The sequence below is a fragment of the Lithobates pipiens genome, unplaced genomic scaffold, assembly GCF_037356315.1.
Source record: "Lithobates pipiens isolate NorthernLeopardFrog02 unplaced genomic scaffold, aLitPip1_a1.2 Scaffold_1, whole genome shotgun sequence".
Taxonomy (NCBI): domain Eukaryota; kingdom Metazoa; phylum Chordata; class Amphibia; order Anura; family Ranidae; genus Lithobates; species Lithobates pipiens.
Genome location: NW_027507685.1, coordinates 146,605,614 through 146,630,194, shown reverse-complemented (window position 1 = coordinate 146,630,194; position 24,581 = coordinate 146,605,614). Strand labels below are relative to the sequence as shown.

Sequence of the window (24,581 nt, the reverse complement as noted above, 5' to 3'; positions counted from 1 at the left end):
CACATTTGACACCTTTCAGGAGGGAGGGGAGAGTAGATACTTGTCTAATCCAGTTATTTGCTCCCACTTCCAGGCATAGATAGCTGCAGTATCCACGGATATCTATCCCATATCCAGCACCTCCTCCGTCCCCCCGCTGTCTTCTGGGAGACACACAGGTCCCAGAAGACAGCAGGGACCAGTGGGGTCGTGCAGCGCGACTCGCGCATGCGCGGTAGGGAACCAAGCTGTGAAGCCGCAAGGCTTAACTTCCTGATTCCCATACCGAAGATGGCGGCCCCTTCACCCAAGAGCTGAGGGACTGATCGGCTTTGGGTGCCAACATCGCGGGTGCCTGGACAGGGAAGTGTCCATATTTTAAAAGTCAGCAGCTGCAGTATTTGTAGTTGCTGAGATTTAAAAAAAATAAAAAAAAATCTGGCGGAACACCGCTTTAACAGTAAAGGTTTTTTATTTCGAAAACAAAAGGAACAGATACAAAAAGGGCATTGACAGAACAATGAAATACATTTTTACAGGATGGCAGTAGTTACAAAGCTACTTTAAATACAAGCTTAGGCAGTATAGGCAGGAGATTCACATCGTTATAAAGGTTGGAGTCAAGTATATGTCACCATACGCAGGAGATATAGCAGGTTATCCATCTCCTAGGGCATTCTCAGCCCCCCTGTCCTGGGGGAAGGGGGGGCGGGAAAGAGGGGGAGCAGAGGGGGAATGGTTGGGGGAGGGAAGGATGAATGGGGGGGTTAAGGGGGGGAGGGAGAGGGAAGAGGGACAGGAACAAAAGGGGGGGCCAGGGCCAGTCATTGTTATTTCTGAGACATTCTAGTTAAGCACTATACAGTTGCAATGTTGTCCCCACAGGCATCTCCAGGTCGACCAAATTTTGTTGAATTTTGTAGGACAATTCCTGCTCTCATACATAATTTTGTAAAGTGGTAGCACACTGTTAATTGTAGTTTCCCAGGAGGTTCTAGTCGGAATCTCCTCTCCCCTCCATCTCAAAAGAATTTCTCTCCTGGCATAGAATAGTATAAAGGTTATACACAGTTTGGTGTACCTGTCACCCTCCACGTCCCCCAAGTAACTAAGCAGGAAGAGAAGAGGGTCAAGTGATATATCAACTCCACAGAGCCTCGCCAAGACCCCCGCTACCTCCTGCCAGTACGGACAGATCTTAGGGCAGGTCCAGACCATATGGAGGAAGGAACCCTGTTCCTGTTTGCATCTCGTGCACCTTGGGCTTAGGGAGGGGTAGATGTTGGCAAGTCTCTGCGGAGTGTAGTATGCTCTGTGGAGCAACTTCAGTTGTATGAAGCGGTCTCTGGACGCAATCATAGATGGGATGTATGAGGAGACCAGGTCTTCCCAGGTCTCTTTGTTAAGGTCAGGGATGTCTACCTTCCATTTGGCAAGCAGGGCCTTGGTGTTAGTGTCATGAGCTACTGTGAGGTAGAGGTAAAGGGAGGAGAGGGGTTTTCCTATGATCCCTGAGATAAGAAGTCTTTCTACTGAGTCTGATTCGAGGGTGATTGTCTCTGGGAATTGTGAACTGAGGGCATGTTTAAGTTGCCAGTACCTAAACAGGAGTGATTGGGGTAGTTGGTACGTCTGTTTTAGTCATGTCATGACATGTTTAAGGTTCACGATGCCATTTTTAGCCCAAGCTGCTGGATCAGGGATCGAGTTTAGATGGGGGAGGAGAGGGTTGCCCCAGAGTGGGCTGTGGGGGGGAGAATGTATTAGGTTTGGCTCCCGAGGCCCTGGAAATTTGCCAGACTTGTATAGTGGTCCTCATAGGTTCGGTTACTCGGGGGTGCGCTTTGCAGCCCCTAAAATCCAGGTTGGACAGGGCTGCGTAGGACCCGAGAACTGCGGCTTTGAGGGTAACTGCGGGGTTCTGTTTGGGTTGGGAAAACCACCATCGGACTGTTACTAGAACAGCGGCCCAATAATACGCAAGGAAACCCCCGCCAGATAGAGGAAGATAAATAAAGCATCGGGCCACCCGGGGAGGGCGACCCGCCAAATGAATGTGGTTACTATACTGTCCAGTTTCCGGAAAAAGGAGCGGGGGATAGGGGTAGGTGTCTGTCTAAAGAAATATAGGAACTTGGGAAGGTATATCATTTTAATTAAGTTCCCTCTACCTACAGGTGTGAGGGGAAGGTTACACCAGGTGTGCACGGTTTTTTGTCAGTTGCCCGAGTACCGGGAGGAGATTTCTGGGAATGTACCCTCTCAGCGTGGGCCCCACCTTCACCCCCAAGTACGTAAAGGTCTCCACCCAGGGTAATGTTTTGTGGGAGTCGGTCTGAGGTACAGACGGATGGAGTGGGAACAGGACTGACTTGTCCCAGTTGATGCGGATTCCAGAGTATTGGGCAAATGTTTCAAACTGTGCCAGGGCTGAGCTAAGTGAAGTGGAGGTATCCGCCAGGTATAGGAGGGAATTGTCTGCATATAATAATAGTTTTTCTTCCAGGGGGCCTACCCTTATACCCTTAATTCCAGAGTCCCTCCTAATATGGGCGGCCAAGGGTTCCAGGGCCAGGGCAAAAAGGGATGGGGATAATGGGCATCCCTGGAGAGAGGGATCTGACAGGGTTCCGTTGGTGCATATGTGGGCTCTGGGGTGTGAATACAGCATTCGCAGCCATGTCAGGAAATGAGGGCCGAAGCCAAATCTGGAGAGGGCCATCCATAGGTAGCCCCACTCGACCGAGTCGAAAGCCTTCTCAGCGTCGAGTGAGGCCACCACTCCCGGGTCATCCGGATCTGCATTCGCGATGTGGGTGTGTAACCGGCGAATGTTGATGTCACTGTATTGAGACGATTCGTGAGAATTATTGCAAATATTTTGCCGTCGACATTTAGGAGGGAAATAGGGCGGTATGAGGAACATAGGGAGGGATCCTTACCCGGCTTGGGGATAACCACTGTGACTGCGTCGCTCATCGAGTCTGGGAGGGCTCCAGACTGTGAACCCTGGGTCAGGGTCGTTAACAGTTTGGGTGCTAAGTCCTCTATTTAGGTCTTGTAGAATTCCACCTGTCTGGGCCCGGTGTCTTGTTTGCCTGCATTTTCAGGGCCATCTGTATCTCCTCTATCTTTATAGGGGCGTCAAGCTTGTTGGCGGTATTGGCAGTGAGGACCGGTATGTCAATTTCTTCAAAGTAGTTGTCTAGGTCTTTCTGGTCGTAGACCACCCTGGAAGTGTAAAGCTGCTGGTAGTAGTTGGCAAAGCATTGGTTGATGGCCTGGGGGGTGAAGAGGAAATTTACATCCTGGCCCTGTATTTGTGCAATGGTCGTTATCCCGGATTGTTCCCTGGATAGCCACGCAAGAAGGCGCCCTGTCTTGTCTCCTTGCTCAAAAATCTGTTTGGATTGATGGAGAAGTTTTATTTGCGTGAGGGACGTGCGCAGAAGGAGAGCTTGTTGTGTCAGGGATTGGAGTTGGGTATAGTGTGTAGGGTCTTGGGACCTAACGTAGAGGGCCTCTTGTACAGATGCCTCTCTCTCCACCATCTCGAGATCTGCTCTACAGCCCCTCCTCACAGCAGCAATAATAGACTGATATTGTCCCCTTGAGGAGGCCTTAAAGGCATCCCATGTGGAGTTGTCCCCAGCTATTCCGGAGTTCTCGGCCCAGAACAATCTTAGCGTGTCTTGGAATTTGGAATCTACGTCCTTGTCTGACACCCAAAATCTGGAGAGTCACCAGAGTCTGTCGGAGGGGGTCGTGGTCAGCTCCAGGGATAGCAGTAGTGGGGTGTGATCTGATATCCCTCTGGGAAGGATGTCAGTGTTCCAGACTCTGGGGAGGACAGGGGCCGCCACATACGCCAGGTCAATCCTGGAGAAGGATTTATGAGTCGCCGAGTGGCAGGTTAAGACTCTGGAATGAGGATGTCTCCACCTCCACACATCCATGAGGCCGTAGGTGTTAGCCCACGCAGCCAACCCTTGACGGGTCGTGCCCGGCGCGGCACACCAGTCCAGAACAAGATTAAAGTCACCCATGAGTACAACATTATCAGGCGGAAACATTGCTAGCCTAGCTGTAAGAAGGTTTAGAAGTTTGATGGAAGCAGGGGGCGGCAGATACAGACCCACCAAAACCCAGGGGACACTGTGGATCAATGCATGGATCAGTACAAATCTGCCATCGGGGTCAAGCACTAAGTCTAGGAGTTTAAATGGTAGCATTTTTGAAATTAAGATGCTGACTCCTCTGGCAAAATTAGAATAGGTAGAGTGGTAATGATGTCCCACCAATGGTTTCTTAAGGCTCAGAGTTTTGCTTCCTACCAGGTGTGTCTCCTGTAACACACTTATATGGGGGCTATATTTTTTATGTCTTGAAAGACCAAGGATCGTTTGATCGAAGAGTTTAAGCCCTGTGTGTTCCAGGAGAGGACGTTAAGTGTAGCCATCAAGGTGTCCTAACATGGAGTAAAAAAGATGAGCAATAATTATTAGACCCAGTGCCCCCCGCACAGCTATAACAGAGCTGGGAAGAGAACCAGGTCCCAACACTAGTGCAAATGTAGCCATCAAAATTATGTCTGTCATGCAACATAAGTTCATTAACTGAGGGCCGGAATTCCGCTTTAAAGGAGGGGTTTGTCTATATACATCTCCTGTGGGTCACTGGAGTACACTTACTGTAGTTCTGCTCCTCTGTTACTCAGTTTCAGCTGACTAAAGCCCACTGTCGGCTGATGTTACAGAGCCAGTCTGTGTAGGCATGTGCAGTCTGCCATCTCCACTGCAGGTGGCGCTCAAATGCAGTGGCAACTCAGAGGGAAAGGTTTCCTCTATGGTTCCCTGAGTCACTGGGGCAGCGATTTGTTTGGCTGCTAGCCATCCGTGTGACTCTGGTGGCCATCTTAGGTGTGGCAGAGTCTATTTACGACCCTCTTTCACACTGAGCCACCCCAGGCATCAGCAGTTAAATGGTGCTATTTTTAGTGCCACTTTACCATCGTTTTAGCGGCACTATTTGGCCACTAGCAGGGCGGTTTTAACCCCCCGCTAGAGGCTAAAAAGGGATTAAATCCACCCGCAAAATGCTGCTGCAACGGCGCTTTTCTGGCGGTATGGCAGCACTGCCCTATTGTTTTCAATGGACAGGGGTGCTTTAGGAGCAGTGAGTTCACCGCCCCAATAAGGCTGCTGGCAGGACTTTTTCTGACGCCCTGCCAGCACACAGCTCCAGTGTGAAAGCCCTGTGGCTTTCACACTGGAGTGAATGGAGCCGCTGTTTCAGGGCACTTTGCAGACGCTATTTTTTAACACTATAGTGCCTGCAAAGCGCCTCAGTGTGAAAGGGGTCTGAGACCCTAGCTCCTGGGTTTGGCGTGCTTTATGTGAGTGGGCAGTGTAGGAAAAGGTACCCCATCTGTGAGGGTTCAGTACTAGCGATAGGGAAAGGTTCCTGACGAGGAGGGAAAGCTTAGGGCCGCATCTCTGTGGATGGCCAGGCCGCATTCTGTCCCCTATCAACAGATGCTATTGGCTGGGCTGGAACCTGCTTCTTCATGTTATTGGAAATTGTGAGTGTGCTCTGCTGGGTAGCTGGCCCACTGGGTCTATTGTGAACTGTTGCTGCATCGCCTAAAAAAAAAAAAAACAGGTGAGCCAGCTGCTCCTGCCCCCTCCACAATCCAATGAGTTCTGGAGGGGCAGAGTACAGAGTAGTGACTGACAGTTACCCCCCTGTGCTCAGAGCGGACCTGAGAACTGAGCACTCAGCATTCCATGTAGAGCAGGCGGGGGACAGCTGCAGCATCTGATCTATGCTGCAACTATCTAGGTGAGTGGCCACCAACCCTGTCCTCAGGGCCCACTAACAGGCCAGGTTTTATGTATTACCTTGGGGAGATGCAGACTAGAATACTGCAATCACTGAGCAGCAAATGATATTACCTGTGATGTATTTCAGTTATCTTGCAAACCTGGCCTGTTAGTGGGCCCTGAGGACAGGGCTGATGACCACTGATAGGTGAGTAAGATTGTTTTTTTATTTCTATTTAAGCTGGAAATTCATCTGATCCTTGAAAATAAATCTATAAGCTTAAAATAATGTTTTGATAAAAAAAAAAACGGGTTAAGGCCACGTGCGCTCTGCCTAGTGGACTGAGCCCAATGGGTCGCGGGATGAGTCTAGCACACCTGTGAGCTCCAGCAGCTGCTGCACACTTCTCATTGTCAGGAATGATGGGGGAACATGGGAGACGGACCCTCCCTAGAAACAGAAGCGTGAAGTCATAACAGAGGATCCCCACAGCCTCTTCTGGCACACACATATCAATAACGGGAACAATACTGAACTACACAGGACCTCGTCTTTCTTCCAGCTAACAATGTAGATCCTTTTAGTATAGGACCTAATAACACTGTGATTGTTACATTAGTGCTTCTCATACTGTGATATAACTTTATCAGGGAAACTTATCATCCAAACTACCGAGTCCCCTGACATCACTTTTCAGATTTGTTAAACTAGTTCTTGAATTCCTTTTTTTTTATTTTTTTTTTGGCTAAACTGCAAAATATCACATATACCATTTATAATATCAGCCGGCCTAAGTTAGTTAAAAGTAGATGTGTACCCAAACTGAATGACGTTTATCTTGCTTATGTTCAGCCATTAGACATGGGTGCCGTCAAAAAATTTGTATAGTTTCGTACCGTACGAAAAAAAAATTGTATTTCGTAATTCGTGTACGAAATTAAATTCAGGATTCGTACGGAATACTCATTTTCGTTAGATCCGTAAACTTTTCGTTAAAATAACAAAAGTTCATTATGATGAATTTATCATTATGAGGGGTTCCCACCATCCCTGTGCTGTGCTGACTTCCGCTGATTAGTGAACAAAACACCAGTCATGTTTCTGTTCATTTGGATCTGAAATTCTAAAATTTGTTAACGATATTTCGTATGAAATTAGTAAGCATAGAAATTTCCATAGGGTTCCCACCATCCCTGTGCTGACTTCCTGGGGTTTTAACTTTTAGGTTCATTAACTTTTCGGAACAATTACGAATTTTCGTTATGATGAATTTATCATTATGAGGGGTTCCCACCATCCCTGTGCTGTCCTGACTTCCTAGGTCGTTAACTTTTAGGTTCGTTAACTTTTCGTTAATTACAAATTTTCGTTATGAATTTGGATCCGAAATTCGTAAACGAAATTTCGTACGGAATTCGTATGCATAAAAATTCATATTTCGGCTTCGTACAAATTTTTGTTTCATATGAAACTAATCGCACATGTCTATCAGCCAATGCATACACACGAGCGGAATTCTCGTTGAAAAAGCCTTGCATGATTTTTTCCCGACGGAATTCCGCTCAAGCTTAGGTTGCCTACACACGGTCACACCAAATTCCAAGAACGCGGTGACGTACAACACTACGACAAGCCGAGCAAATGAAGTTCAATGCTTCCGAGCATGTGTTGGAATCTTGCGTGTCGGAATTGCCACAGACGATCGGAATTTCCGATAGAAACTTTTTCTGTCTGAAAAATTGAGAACATGCTCTCAATCTTTTGCTGGCCGAAATTTCACCAGCAAAAGTCCGATGGAGCATACACACGGTCGCATTTTCCAATGAAAAGCTCTCATCGGTCTTTTGCTGGCTGAATTTCCGATCGTGTGTACGCGGCATAACAGCAAAGTGTTTGTAAAGTCTGTTTTTTTTTCTAAAAAAATAATAAACATGTTATAATTACTGCATAGCTCCCAACAGTCCCTGATTTTGAGGGACTGTCCCTGATTTGGAGCAATGTCCATCTGTCCCTCATTCTTCCTCATTTGTCCCTCATTTTGGTCTGATCTATATAGTTGTATATAAAAAGCACTTTTTATCTTTCAACAAGTGTTTCCCAGCGCTAAACCTTTCATCCAATTTCTAAATTGCTGCATTTGTAAATTTTAAAAGCCAATATAAAGGAATAAACAGTAGGGCTAAAACTCGCTCCAATGGAAAAAGTTCAAGAAAAATTTATAATTAAATGAAAGACCACAGCAGCTGATACAGAGGCCCTAAAACCCTGAAAGATGAATATACAATTATACAGCACTAGTGGAATAAATGTGTAAACACAATTAAGTGCAAAGCGCAAATAATAAATAAACACTTAAAAAGATATATAAAAAAGTGCCAAAGTGCATCCATATAGCAATTGAGAGAATTAGGAAATGGCAATAATAACAGAGAACACAATCAAATAAAGTCAATCAGAGTTCACTTCCCTCTTGCCACCCCACTCACCAGAAATCAAGGACCCTCAGCTTTGCAGTCCAGGGGTTAAAAAACGCTTAGTGGGCTCATGATATATCCAAGGGTGGAGGCACTCCCAATTTGCACACGGACCATAAAGGACAAATATATGTTAAAGGAGAGAAAAAAGCATATAGTGAAGTACTGCCGCTACTAGATTGCTGTGCATTACCAAAACGTCACTCAGGATGTTCTTGATGATGCCCTGGAGGAGGGGCAAAACGCGTTGACGCACTCCCGGTTATATGTACCTGTGACGCAACTTCTGGTCCGTGGAATGCACGCCGCAGATGCGAACACACTGATGCCTGTATTTTTCAGTTATCTCGTGAGTGGCTTTGTTTACAAAGGCAGATCTCTGTTCTGCTTCTGTACTAGGTAATCATGGGGCACCGGCAGACATCGAGTCCACTTGACCCGTGGACATGCTCTCTCTGCGTACAGCTATGGCAATTCGTGCAGGAGAGCCAACCTTCCACCATATAACGATGGCGGCTGGTCGGCAAAGTCCCTGATTCTTTCTAAGAATGCAGCTGCTGGAAAAAGCAGAGATGTGAATGTTTTCCATAAGAAGCCATGTTAAAGGGACTGTATTGGAGGAACTTCAGTAACAACCCCCTCCCCTCCGATTTACCTAGATGGAAGGGGAGGGGCATTTGAGCTCTTTAACTCACTGGCCCAGCAGTTATCCACTGTTTGGGTATCAGAGCCTCAGTCTGGGTTCAGGCAGCCCCACCCTGATTGAGCAGCATTGCTGCTCTGTGAGTCCTGGTTCACACTGGATTAGGTGCAGGAACCGCATGCGATTTGGACAGGAATCTTCATTTCTGTTCAAATCACATGCGATTCTGAGCAGTGCGATTTGAACCATGTATTCTGTATGGCTCAAATGACACCACAGCCGCACCATAATGCAAGACCCTTTTTATTTTGCTGCACCAATATTCACACCCATGTATTCTGAGTCTGCAAATCACACTTTTGTAAAACGATTTTGGGGTGTCATTAACTTAACTTCCACGCCCATAGGTGGCACATATGGACTTTTAAGGAAGAATTTGAAACAGACATGCTTCAACAGATGAGTGGCCAAGCACGTCAAGACCAAACAGGGTGGCGCCAGGTCCCCAGGTTCCCACACATACAAAGACCATACATAAATATGGGATGTATGTATATTACCCTATTTTTCGTGGGTAATATACATACATCCCCTATTTATGTATGGTCTTTGTATGTGTGGGTACCTGGGGACCTGGCACCACCCTGTTTGGTCTTGATGTGTTTGGCCACTCATCTGTTGGAGCATGCCATTGCTGCATATAGTTCTTTTTATACTTATGATGATTCTATACATATGCACCCATCTCTTACCCTGAAGAAGGAAGGAACATACATTTTCAAAATATGTAGGGTTGCTGTAATTGATCCGAGCTTTAGGGTGCTCTTGGTATATGTATCTTTGATGTCATCATGTGATGGATTTTATGATGTGATGTAGTTTAGACCATAACTTGCTTTTATCAATTCAAGTAAAATTTTGAATACTTTTTAATTTCAATAGTGTTTTTTCAAGTTTTCACAGTACAGAGTAAAGACCTTGTCATCATTTTATCATTTTCATTATAGGCAAGGAAATTCCGCCTCCTGCTAAAAATTGTGTATACTTTTTTAAATTATTGAGAAAAGTGAAAAAATTTGTTGCGCTAAAAAGCAAAATCAATCTATATAAAACAAAAATAGCTGCTAACACAAATATTGCTGGAAACAATATATAAAGATATATGGACAATGATATAGCGCTCTATTCAAAACAAACAAAATATATAAAAAAGTTCATAAACAAGAAAATAGTGAATGGCTTCAAAATACGATCTCCTCAGATATGATGATCACATCCAAAGGCAGAAGAAGGAATAGTCATAATCCATTTCATACGCAGAGGAGGAGGGGAACCGTCACCAACACCCAAAAACACTGACTCTTACCATAGATGTACAGATAAAAACGCATGTAGTAAATCACCAAGGGGGAGGCAGTTTTCTATGCTGATTTCCCTTCGTCTACAGAAGCGCAATCATCTCAATGGGAGTCGTCCAATGGGAAAAGAGGATTCCTATTTCTGTTTAGTAGGCACTTCACTTCCCAGGAACTGCTTAAATCTCCAGACCAACAATCCTCCCAAAAACCATAGAAAACATAAAACAAAGTGGCCTCATTGCGCAGGTATACTGATAAACCAATAATCTTTTTATTCTCTAAAACCGTAGTTGAACTCACATTTAAGATGAGATATACAGGCATCAAATGACAATCGGCTACAGATGGAAAGAACGAATGAAGACCACTCCTGTGCTCCTTCTGATGTCACCAGGTCCCAAAAAACGCCCGACGTTTCGCCACCAACGTGCGTCCTCAGGGGCATGAGGACGCACGTTGGTGGCGAAACGTCGGGCGTTTTTTGGGACCTGGTGACATCAGAAGGAGCACAGGAGTGGTCTTCATTCGTTCTTTCCATCTGTAGCCGATTGTCATTTGATGCCTGTATATCTCATCTTAAATGTGAGTTCAACTACGGTTTTAGAGAATAAAAAGATTATTGGTTTATCAGTATACCTGCGCAATGAGGCCACTTTGTTTTATGTTTTCTATGGTTTTTGGGAGGATTGTTGGTCTGGAGATTTAAGCAGTTCCTGGGAAGTGAAGTGCCTACTAAACAGAAATAGGAATCCTCTTTTCCCATTGGACGACTCCCATTGAGATGATTGCGCTTCTGTAGACGAAGGGAAATCAGCATAGAAAACTGCCTCCCCCTTGGTGATTTACTACATGCGTTTTTATCTGTACATCTATGGTAAGAGTCAGTGTTTTTGGGTGTTGGTGACGGTTCCCCTCCTCCTCTGCGTATGAAATGGATTATGACTATTCCTTCTTCTGCCTTTGGATGTGATCATCATATCTGAGGAGATCGTATTTTGAAGCCATTCACTATTTTCTTGTTTATGAACTTTTTTATATATTTTGTTTGTTTTGAATAGAGCGCTATATCATTGTCCATATATTTTTTTAAATTATTGTTATATATCTTTACTGTTTTTCACATTCTGCCTTAAAAGTCCCAATTGGGGTAATCATTTTCTACAATTAAAATAATAGAATAGAATAAAATAGGAAGAAAATAACGATCTTCTGAAATTAGAATTTCAAATAGAATAAACTTGAATTTGAATAGAATAGAAAACAATATAATAAAATAGAAAATAATAGAATAGAAAAAAAATAGAATAGAATAAAATAGAATATAACCTTTTTCTGAAATGTGACTTACGAATAGAATAAATTCAGATTTAAATGGAATAAATTTGAATAGAACAGAAAATAGAATAGATTAAAATAGAATATAACCATTTTACAAACTTTGAATAGAATAAACTTGAATTTGACTAGAAAAGAATAGATGAGAATAGAATAGAAAATAAAAGAATAGAATAGAAAATAAATAAAATAGAAAGAATATAACCATCTTCTGAAATTCAAATTTTAAATAGAATAAATTGGAATAGAATAGAATAGAATGGAATAGAACGAATAGAACCATTTCCCAAAATTCGAATAGAAACTAAATTAGAATTTTAATAGAAAAGAATAGATTAGAATAGACTAGAAAATACAAGAATATAATAAAAAAAACAATATAATAGAATAGATTAAAATAGAATATAACCATTTGCCAAAATTTTAATAGAATAAACTTGAATTTGAATAGAAAAGAATAGAATAGAAAATAACAGAAAAGAATAGAAAAGAAATACAATAGAATATAACCAACTTCCGAAATTCTAATTTTAAATCGAATAAATTGGAATAGAATAGAAAAGAATAGAAAGAATATAACCATTTTCCAAAATTCGAATTTTTGAATAGAATAAGTTAGAATTTTGCGAATTCATTCGAATGGAGTTCAGTTCGTCCGAATTTGGAAAATTTGAATTGAATTCAAATAAAACAAACAAATTCCGAAAAATAATCAATTTTATTTAATGTTTTACTAATTTACTAACATAATTTTTATGTAAATACCCAATCAAAACTAAACAAATTGTTTCCTTCCGTACATGTCTAGATCAAACTAAGTCGATTTGCTAGGCCAGAATAATATTGACGGCTGTGCTTCGATTGGCAGCAATGCAATGCTTTGTACATAAATGCAATTATATTTCGATCAATCAGATCATTCCGGAAACAGAGATGCAATTGAAAAGATCTGATCGTATGTTACAATCATAATTTAACTACCGAACAAAATACACTTCCCCTTTGTGGCATATCGATTGAATAGATTGTGAAATATAGATTGATTACTCCTTTTGGAAAAGATCAATCAGTTACTTATTGAGGCATGCATGGCCACCATTAGGGAGATTGCATAATCAGATTGTAACGTGTTGAAATGCTGTTTGTAATAGGAGTTATTGACCCATTTTTCTGTTTCCTTGCTGTAGGCCCCTGACGCCAGGGGACTCGACCCTTCAGCTGGTAGAAGAGGGACAGGTACTCCGGCTAAATGGCACCAAGCTCTCCCACCAGGGCAGATACCAATGCCTCGCTTTTAACCACGCTGGACAACAAGTCAAAGACTTCAACCTAAAGATACTCAGTAAGTTTCCTGGAATACAAGAGATGGTACAGAAAAAACTCCCAATCTCCATTCTGAAAGAGAAACACGTGTCTTGTGTATTATGAAGCTGTCCATACACCAGTAAAATTTCATTTAGAAAAAGAAAAAAAAAATCAAAACAAATTTTGTAATGGGGTCAATGGCGATCAAATTTAGTGACAAGGAAAAGCACTGGAGAAGAATGAGGTTTTTTTGTTTTTTTCTCAGACAATGAAATTCTAACTCTGAATGTGGTTTTCATTCAGGAAAACTCCTACTTTACATTGGTTTGGAAATCAAATTTATTTTAGGGTTTTCATACAAAAAAATGTTGCATCCATAATGTGATGACGAACGATTTTTTGGGGAATTTCCCTACAGAAGTTTGAAATAATTTTTTTGATGTATGGCAAGGGAATTTTTCTACAGAAGTTTGAAATAATTCTTTTGATGTAGGGCAAGGGTAGTAAGCATTGGTTCATATACATACCGGCCTATATACTGTTGGAAAAGGAATACACGGGAGATCATTTCAGTATGTCAGTGTTATTCTCCCACCTAGTGGACACTGTGTGAATTGCAGTCTGTAGACAATGCACAGTGGTGGGGAAACCAGAGCTAAGTAAATTCTTCCAAAACCTTCCATGCCCCAACATTGCTATGGTTGGTTGATAGATCATGATCAACGTGTTGCCAACCTCCAGTTTAAATGCCCCTTTCTCTATCCATACCAAACAAAACAAATTTTGGGCTATTAATACACTTTACATCCATAACTATTTATCTTAAAGCCCCATACACACAATCGGAAATCCCACCAGCAAAAGTCCGATGAGAGCTTTTGGTTGGAAATTCTGACCATGTGTATGCTCCATCGGACATTTGCTGGTGGAAAGGAACATGGAGGAGGCAGGGGATTGGAGGGAAAAGGGGGGGGGAGAGGGGAGGGGGAAACAAGGGCCAAAAAGCATAGACACATTACCCCATCCAGTGCATTCCATCTCATAATCCCTTTGGAAGCGCCAAAAGGCACATTAACTGGAAATCCAAAGGGACCAAACGTTATCATATTTCCAAGGACAACCCCTGATTAAGTGATCTAACAGCATTTTGGTAATTCACTTGCTTGGTACTATACAAATCTGATTTATTGTTTAAAAAAATAAATACAAATAAAGCAGGTGTATGTCTAAATTCTACATAAATGTTGTCTAAAGTATTCTTTTTTTTCTTCTTTTTTTAAATACAGCACCACCCACTGTCTGGTCATCCAATGAGACAACAACAGTGGCCTCTCTGCTGCATGGCTCTGTGCTACTAAAGTGTGAAGCCAAGGGCTCTCCGCTTCCCAGCATCACATGGTTTAAGGATAAACGGCCAATCGTGTCCAGCTCCAGGGCCTCCTACAGGGACAGTGGAAGGAGTTTGCAGCTGAGCCGGGTGCAGCTCTCTGATGCTGGCACATATACCTGCAAAGCCTCTAACCATGCTGGCACTGTTGAAAAAATATACCTGCTGGAGGTTTTTGGTAGGTTCCTCTACTGGTCAGGCTGGCATTTACTACTGACTAGGGCTCATTTATACATAATTGAGATACTTCAAGTAAGTAGGGCTAAAGAACGCAGAACCCAATTTACTTCTCTGCCTTTTTTGATAGCGTGGGGAATATTTTTTTGTTTTTTTATATAGTGGGGAATATTTTATTTATTTATTTATTTTTTTGATAGAATGAGGGAATATTCTATCTGTGTCCCCATTAAAAAAAGATTTCCAGGGAGTAAATCTTTGCAATAGAGACACAGCAATGAAAAACAGAGACTCTAACCCTACTTCACTCAGTCCAAGACAAAATGAACCATTTGGCTAGAATTGGGCTTTAACCCTTCCTATTCCTGAGTCTGGCTCGGGGTGAAAATTCAGTACCATTAGTGGTAACCCCGAGCCAGACTCGGGATCGCATTGCAGGATCCAGGATGAGTGTGCTTACCTTATCCCCTGGATCCAGCGATGTCTCACTGCAGTGCGAGCGGCTCGTCCTCCACTTGATCTATCACAGAGCCAAACTCCTTTCCCTGTGAGCAATGCGACGCATGGGAACGGAGAATGGCGCCAAATTCAAAAAGTGAAACACACACATTACATACAGTATAATGTAATCTTACAGATTACATTGCTGTATGTAATTATTTCACATTCCTTTTGTCCCTAGTGGTCTGTCCCAGTGCCCTGCATGCAGTTTTATATTATAAATACTGTTCTTTCTGCATGGAAACTGGAGATTGTCCATAGCAACCAAAACTGTCCCTTTACATCAAAAGTGGTTTTAGACCAGCTAGAAAACAGCGATAATAAATTAGAATCACTCGCAGAATTGAGCGATAGCGATTTGTGGGGAGATCCGTCATCAAATACTGAAAAGTAATGACAGTGACAATTCTGCAACTGAGCAAATTTCAGTGTTTTTGATTTGATTACATTATTGAATAATTTTTATTATAGTATTATTTGGTATAATTATTTATAGTTATTTATTATATTTTAATTTATGATTTTGTTTTTCAAATTTTATTATACCCGGGATGTCTACTAGACTCGATATAACGCCAAATTTCCATGCAAAACATTGTACCGCTTTCAGCACCAAAAATCTGAAATAATTATACCGCAAGGGAGGTTTAGGCCTTAGTCCACTTTTGTGATCATGTTTAATGTTACACCCTTATTTAACATGTAACATGAAATGTGATCACATTAAACCAACAGCCCCCTACCATCAAACCAAGCCTCCCCCCCAATTAGTTGAATCACAAGGTGCTTCTCCCTTCAGTAGCCTGTTTTCTTTTTAATTCAGAATCCATCCCTGTATGGACCTGGACCTGGGACTATGGATAGTGTCTGTAGGAGCCCATGTATTGCACCTATGATGCACTAATCATGGTTGCAATATTCTGCAGGCCTGAAGGCGAAAAATTTATATAAATACCCATTTTTTCTTTTATCAGAGTGGGTGCATGTTTTATTTTTTCCAAAAGGTGGACTATGCCCTTAGGTAATAAATCATATAGAGAATGTACAAATACCATGAACATACTGACCCTCATGGCATTGTTGCCAACTTTTGATAAAAGTAGTTTGGGGAGGTTTCTTCTCACTACCTGTAAAGTCTCTGGGAGAGTAAGTGGTGGGGATCTCTCCTACAAGGACACAGAGAACAATAAAAACTCAACATTCTCAAGTTATAACTCCTCACCACTGTATCAAACACTGTAAAACAGTTTGACTTGAATTGGGCTTTTGCATGACACCCCTATCCCCAGTCTGCTACCCTAATCCATAGTCCTGTAAAATAAATACATGTATACCATATACACTATATTGCCAAGTTGTGTGACGCCTGCTTTTACACACACGTGGCATCCCAGTCTAATTCCATAGGGTTCAATATTGAGTTGCCCACCCTTTGCGGCTATAACAGCTTCAACCTTTCTGGGAAGGCTGTCCACAAGGTTTAGGAGTGTGTCTATAGGAATGTTTGACCATTCTTCCAGAAGCGCATTTGTGAGGTCAGGCACTGATGTGGACGAAAAGTCTCCTCTCTTATTTCATCCTACAGGTGTTCTATCAGATTGAGGTTAGGGCTCTGTGCAAGCCAGACACGTTCCTCCATCCAAAAATCTCTCATCCATGTCTTTATGGACTTTATGGAAGTTGGGAGCATAAAATTGTCCAAAATGTCTTGGTATGCTGACTCCTTAAAAGTGCCCTTCCTTGGAACTAAGGGGCCAAACCCAAGCCCTGAAAAAACAGCCTCACACCATAATCCCCCCTCCACCTATTTAATTTATTCATAAACGACCTGGAGGATGGGGTAAACAGCTCAATCTCTGTATTTGCGGATGATACTAAGCCAAGCAGGGCAATAACTTCTCCGCAGGATGTGGAAACCTTGTAAGAAGATCTGAACAAATTAATGGGGTGGGCAACTACATGGCAAATGAGGTGCGATGTAGAAAAATTTAAAATAATGCAATTGGGTGGCAAAAACATTAATGCAATCTACACTAGGAGGTGAACCTCAGGGGGAATCTAGGATAGAAAAGGACTTGGGGGTCCTAGTAGATGACAGGCTCAGCAATGGCATGCAATGCCAAGCTGCTGCAAGCAAAACCAATAGAATTTTATCATGCATTAAAAAGTGGATTAACTCCAGAGATAAAAATTATAATTCTCCCACTCTACAAGACTCTGGTCCGGCCTCACCTAGAGTATGTTTTCCAGTTCTGGGCACCAGTCCTCAGAAAGGATGTACTGGAATTGGAGAGAGTTCAGAGAAGGGCAACAATGCAAATTAAGGGACTGGAGGGTCTCGGCTACGGGGAAAGACTGCGAGCACTGAACTTATTCTCTCTGGAGATGAGACACTTTGAGAGGGGATATGATTTCAATGTACAAATATCGTACTGGTAACCCCACAATAGGGATACAACTATTCCACAAAAGAGCATTTAAGAAGACACTCAGCCATTCACTAAAATTAAAAGAGAAACGGTTTAACCTTAAACTGCATAGAGGTTTCAGCAGGGAGCATAGGTCATTTCAAAAAACTATTAGATAGCAACCTGAATGACCATAACATACAGGGATATACAATGTAATACTAACATAAAAACACACACACATAGGTTGGACTTGATGGCCTTGTGTCTTTTTTCAACCTCACCAACTAAGTAACTATGTAACCAAATGATTTGGACCAGTGCACAAAGCAAGATCCATATAGACATGAATGAGCTAGTTTGAGGTGGAGGAACTTGATTGGAGTCCTAACCTCCACCTGATAGAACATCTTTGGGATGAATTAGAGTGTAGACTGCGAGCCAGGCCTTCTCATCCAACATCAGTGCCTGACCTCACAAATACGCTTCTGGAAGAATGGTCAAACATTCCCATAGACACACTCCTAAACCTTGTAGGCAGCCTTCCCAGAAGAGTTGAAACTGTTATAGCTCCAAAGTCTGGGCCAACTCAATACTGAACTCTACCGACTAAGACTGGGATGCTATTAAAGTTCATGTGCGTGTAAAGGCAGGCGTCCCAATATTTTTTTCATTATAGTGTAGATATAGGTGCCTAGATCTGTCGTCTTTATGTGCTGTGGGTGTATGAAGTCTTCTGTCTTTGGTTTTGTCGCTAACAAATATAGTAGCGTTTATATTGTAATGCACTGAATATCACATAATTGATAGACTGTGTCTATTTAGTTTCTCCAGGCATTGAGGGTGCTGGAGATAACCCACTGAACATTAAAGCCATTGTGGGTCATCCTCTTGACCTAGAGTGCTCTGCAACCGGTCATCCTCCACCAGTTCTCTCCTGGCTGAAAGATGGACTCCTGGTATCTGAAAGAGATGGGCTGCAGATAAAGGATGGTGGTCGGACCCTACACATTGCTGCAGTGGCTGAGAGCACGCAGGGCGTCTTTACTTGTGTGGCAATCAGCTTGGCTGGGGAGACCACCATGAAGTACTCTGTGGAGGTTCTTGGTAAGATATGGAAAAGTACTTCTAAGTACACACAGGCAATTTTTAATCTTAGCTTGTCAGTCTTATGTGCATTTTCTGAGCAGCTTTTGGCTCCTGACGAGTCCAATACAAATTGTAAGAGGAACTCCAAGAAGACAGCTAAACATATATGGATTATTTTTAGTGTATGTTTTCAGTTTTGTCTGCCAAGGGATTTTATATTCTATGGTATTCTATGCTTAACAGCTCCTGTGTGCTAAGAACTAAAACACCCAGTGCTTCCTGGGGCTGATAAGTGCTGAATGTGGCCATGTTTGAGTAAACGCAGATTTTCTACATCAGCATTTACCCACGCATGCGTGTAGGGCATTTCTCCCTGCACATGCCAATTGTGGGTTTAAGAAGCAGCACCCTACACACATGTGCAGGTAAACACTAATGCAGGAGCCATTGGCATTTACCGAATCCCAAGCACATACAGCTATTTTGTTGTATTGGTGGCTTACTTGGCATATGCAGCGCCCTGAAAAGCACAGGAAGGGTTGGCGCTGATTCATTGTCCAATGGACAAGCTGGAGGCAGAAGGATGAAGCAGAAAGCTGGATTGTTCAACCAGAAATAAGTGTGTTATATTGTGACTTAAGAGACACATTGTGTTAGCTTTGTTAGCTTTATATAAAAAAATGTAAAAAAAGTTGGGTTTTAATTTGTTGCTTTTTTTTCTTTGTATACCTTTTATGCAAAACTTAAAGTGGTTGTAAACCCTTACAAACCACTTTGACCTACAGGTAAGCCTAGATTAAGGCTTACCTGTAGGTCCAAGAAATATCTCCTAAACCTATACAGTTTAGGAGATATTTACAAAAAGATAGGCACCGCTGTCTACGGCGCACTGAGCATGCCGCAGATCACGGCGATATGCCGCTCGTGTCGGCTCCCAGGGGCATACGCGGTGTGACATCATCGCGGTGTGACATCAGCGCCGGAGCAGCGAGACCCGGGAAGTCACTCCAGGATACATGGCAGCGGCGAGGATAAAGGAGGAGTACCGCTTCGGGGGCTTCGTTCTCAGGTAAGTTATTCATAATGAGCTAGTATGCTATACTAGCTCATTATGCCTTTGCCTTGCAGGTTGCATTTTTTTTATTTTTTTTAAATAGCCTTTACTTCCTCTTTAATAAAAAATATCTTTAAAACAAAAGAGAATGAAGTGTGCAACCTCCTGTATGTACAGTGTGGCAGAGGTATATAAATCAAAAAATCATCTGGACAGAATTACAAAATCCTTTAGTAGGCAGAACAGTACACATTCCATGTGTTTAATCTCTACATTTAGCTTTTTGGTTGTAGTCCTACTTTAACTGGATCATAACTTTTTTTTTCAGTTCCCCCAAAAGTGCAGATTGGTGACGGAACTGAACACATGACAGTGATAGTAAATGACCCGTTGGATCTTTCCTGCCATGTAACCGGGCACCCAACTCCCAGAGTGTGGTGAGTGCTGTTTTTTTGATTATCTGGTTTATGTGGAGAGAGGAAAATCGTATATACTGTATTTATTGGCATATAACACTCACTTTTTCATCATGAAATTTGGGGTGCAAATAGGGTGTGCGTGTTATACGCCAATACTTACATTTTAGATGTCTCGGAGGGGACAGGGAGGGGGGCAGAACAAGCCGTCAGATTACATACAGAAGAATCTCCTGTTTACTTGTACCTCTGTAATAGGAAGTCCCGTCTCCTGGGCCGCCATTGGACCACTGTTCTGTCTATCATAGGAGATTCTCACTGTATGTAATCTGTCGGCACTCATCACTCCCCCCTCCCTGTCCGCTCTAGGCTGCAGATGGGCATCGATCAGGCTGTATTGATGGCAATTGTGAGTCTGCAGGTGGGCACTGACCCTTATTTTGCTTCAAAGTTCCTTATTTAAAGTTTTTAAGTTTTTTTCCTGAAATGTCCCTCTTAAAATGAATGTGCGATAAATATGTTGATAAATACGGTAATACCACTTCTGACAAGCAGGTGGTGGTGGCAGGTTGGGGGGAGGGGGGGCGTTCTTTTTAATATGACTTTATCCATAAGATTTTTTTATTAGCAAGTTACTTTTCTTAAAGAATAAGGCAAAACTTTTTTTTTTGTTTTGTTTTTTTTGTTTTAGATGGGAAGACGGATTTGAATATCTGCCAATGTTTATTGCTGTCTGTGTCCCTGTTAGGGAGATTCATTTATTTGTCCTGTTTACCATTATCATTGAAAGTGAAAGTAGAAGAAGATCCCAAATTTTAGGTTGTCCCCTGATATATAATTGAGCAGAAATCTTCCAATGGTGACACTAGTTCTTATGACCTTGGGGGTTCCCTAGAAATTCCCTTAATTTTCCCCTCACTTCCTGTTTGGCGATGGGTCAGGAAGTGAAAGGAAATCTCCACAATGAGACAAAGATGGAAATACTAAACCTCACAGGGGTTATAACCCACCCTTAATCTATCCAATATGGAAAAAATCGTTTTGGCTACAGTTCTACTTTAAGCTTACCTCACTTTTTTGCATCTTGATGTTACTGATACACTTGAGACTTGAGGCTTGAGTTCACAAATTGGATCCCCGCATCCAATTCGCAATAGCAGGAGAATGTAACTGGCTCTCTATGGAGCCGGTTCACATATCTCTGATGTGGCTCCGATGCGAATTTGCACAGGAGCCCTGTGCAACTTTTGGTTCCTTTCAGGCCAAAATTCGAGATGAAATCAGACCTGAAACGGTGAACCAGGATGCACAGGACCCCTGCTTGGAGCCGCATCAGCATCCAGTGTGAACCGAGTCTTAGTGATGGCATTTCTCAGGGCAGGATTCCTGATTGGGATAATAGTAGCCCATGTCTGGGTAATGTGTCTGAAATAATCACGTGTGGTCCCCATCAGAAGCTGCTTGTGTAACAGGGTAACAACGTCCGACCAAAAGTGGGAGACAGAGTTACCCTATAACAAGAAGGACCTACATGGCAGCATTATCACCAGATAGTTTAATACAATCTGAAGATTTAAAAATTTGGAAAATAATTTTTGAAATGACATTAACATGTTGGCGTTTTTATGAAAATGTAAGGATTCCGTTTACATTCACTTTACCAAGAGAGAGGCCTATTTTGAGCAAGTGCCTTGAGTGCTAGCCTAAAGCTGGTCATAGATGGGTAGTTCTTTTTTTTTTTTTGCCAGTTTACTCCATCCACACAATCAAGGTAGATGGAGGAATCCACCCCAACCCCTTGGGACATTGCATTCTGACACCTGTACCCACTGACTGAAAAACGTTTTCCAATGTTCTCCTTCAACAGAAGTCAATCAAATGATCAACTATTGTCAAGCAGGGACAGGCACACACTGATTGAAATTTGGCCAGTCCCTGCTGAACCGAATAGATTTTGATATGTCTATAGCCAACTTAAGTGTAGGGTTTAAAGCCAAACTTCAAGGAATTTTTGGAAAAAGTGTTCAACCTCTGTCTGGCTTTACTGACTGTTAGCATTCATATTGGGTGGATTTCCCCTCTCATCCTGTGCCAATAACACCCTGGTATACCCTGGCATGCATTGTCCTAGGATATGTTTTTGTTGGCCATAGAAACTGCACATTTTCATGTCATGCACTCTTTATCTGAAGCCCAATAATTCTATAACCCTGTGTATGCTGAGGCTAGTGTGTGATGTAGTGCTTAGTTTACTATGTGTTGGGGTGAGGGTTAGATGTTTGTATCCCTTAATGCAGCCCTGTTAACCCCACACACCCTTACAGGTGGTTAAGAAATGGTCACCCGGTCAGTAATCAGGATGGTCTGGAGATATTAGATGGAGGAAGGACTTTATCCATAAGTCTCATAAAGTCAGGACATGCCGGGAGGTACACATGTAAAGCTGAAGGAGATGCCGGCTCTGCAGAGGCCATGGTAAATGTGTTAGTGCAAGGTAAGAATATGTGCTCTGGAATTGTTTCCTCTTCATCACCCTAGTTATTTTCCCTAATAACTATACCAAGAAGACAATGCTACCTACTTCATCTGTACGGCACCTGTGTTTAACGCCCTGCATGTGCCTTCAGATGAACAGTTATTTTCAGTTATGTGCCCTTTATAAATAGCAGCCGGAACCTCCATAGGTATTTCCTTATATGCCCTGTTTTTTATACCCATTTAAATAATTAGACAACACTAGCTATTTGTGTTTAAAGGGAATGATCGTGAAAAAACAGGGCTTATCTCCCACCTCTAAACATGAAAGTTCCTTCTCTGTCCTGTTGACCCTTTTCTTGAATGTTCTTAGTCACCGGCCCCAAACAAATTCAGATCAGGAATTTTGACTTTACTTGCTGCATGCACATTCCAGGTCAGTGGCTTAGAATGTTTTGAAGTTACAGAAAGCCACGCAACTAGCATTTTCAGGTCTACAATGGCAGCTCCCTTATTCCAACTCATGGCAGGTTCCTTTGATCTTTCTTGTAAATGTAGATCTTAGCAGCTACTCAGGGCTCATATACAAGTAAAGGTCTACTATGCATGCTTCAATTAAAAGTATATGTTTGATTTATGTTTCCAAAGAGGTTACATTTAATTAATAATGAAAAAAACAAGCTTTGGGTGTTCTAGGCCACTGCCTATATTACCTTTCTATAACTCCAGGCGTTGTTTATCTATTTCCTCTATAACTGCTCTTTATTCACATATGCCATCTCCAGGTTTCAGTGGTGGCATTAAATAAAGGTTGCCTTTTTTTTTTATTGGAGTCATTGATTAAAACTAACATAGAAGTCTGCCCAGCACTGTTTACTGAGATCTCATTTCTTTTGTAACAGAGCTTCCTGTGGTCAGCATCACAGGCGGCAGCAGCACGTCTGCTAAATTACGGGAACCGCTAACTCTAGAATGTGATGTTTCCGGATCTCCACCTCCCTCCGTCAGCTGGTGGAAGGACGGGTTCCAGTTATCAACCAATCAGCTTACACTGCAGGTATGCAGCTCAGGAGCACTTACCTGTGCGCAATGGGTGTAGGAGATTTACCGATTGTTATATCCACATGTAAAAGCCATCTCCTTGTTTGACAAGCTGATAACAGTGTGACTACATGGTGAGTGGGAGTCTCTGGGAGAGACTGGGAGCAACGTAAAAATATGTCCTCCCCAAAGAGCTCTCTTCCCATCATTTGTAACATCAAGCAGATACAGTATAAGTTGTTAAGTATGCAAAATACAACACTTGACTTAAATAAAAAAGAAAGCTCAACTGTAGCCATCTAGAACATGCCATGCAATGCAGCTACACCCATAGGAAATCAGGTCTGCAGAGGAATTAACTGAAACATGCTCCGACAACTCAGTAGCACCTACTACATAGTACAGTTGTGCTCAAAAAATTGCATACCCTGGCAGAAATTGTGAAATTTTCACATTAATATTGAAAATATGACTGATCATGCCAAAAAACTGTCTTTTATTTATTATCACATCGTTTTTTGGATCCTTTTTAAATCATAATGATAACAGAAATCACCCAAATGGCCCTGATAAAAAGTTTACATACCCTGGAATGTTTCACCTTGGTACAGACGCAGAAGATGGCACATACACAGGTTAAAATGGCAATTAAAGGTTCATTTCCCACATTCTGGGCTTTTTAAATCACAAATATTGTCTGTGTATAAATAGTCAATGTGTTTGTTAGCTCTCACATGGATGCACTAAGCAGGCTAGACACTGAGCCACAAGGAGGTAGAAAAGAACAGTCAAAAGACCTGCGTAACAAGGTCATGAAATTTTACAAAGATGGAAAAGTATATTTCAGATATCCAAAGCCTTGGATATGCTAGTCAGTACTGTTCAATCACCTGTTAAGAAGTGGAAAATTAGGGGTTCCTTTGATACCAAGCCAAGGTCAGGTAGACCAACAAAGATTGCAGCCACAACTGGTGGAAGAATTGTTTAGGATACAAAGAAAAACCCACAGGTAACCTCAGGAGAAATATAGACTGCTCTCCAAAAAGATGGTGTGGTTGTTTTTAAGGAGCACAATTCAACGATACTTGAACATAATAGAGCTGCATGGTTGAGCTG

At 42.3% G+C, this 24,581-nt stretch overlaps 1 protein-coding gene across 1 annotated transcript in view; it reads left to right on the top strand.

Moving 5' to 3' along the window:
• The window catches only part of HMCN2 (hemicentin 2), a 361,882-nt gene that overhangs the window by 208,841 nt on the left and 128,460 nt on the right, over positions 1-24,581 (top strand). The window contains exons 30-35 of the mRNA XM_077478193.1: positions 12,800-12,954; positions 14,204-14,482; positions 18,216-18,497; positions 19,862-19,970; positions 22,274-22,443; positions 23,327-23,481. Coding sequence (XP_077334319.1) covers positions 12,800-12,954; positions 14,204-14,482; positions 18,216-18,497; positions 19,862-19,970; positions 22,274-22,443; positions 23,327-23,481 — 1,150 coding nt within the window. The remainder of the gene's footprint in view (positions 1-12,799; positions 12,955-14,203; positions 14,483-18,215; positions 18,498-19,861; positions 19,971-22,273; positions 22,444-23,326; positions 23,482-24,581) is intronic.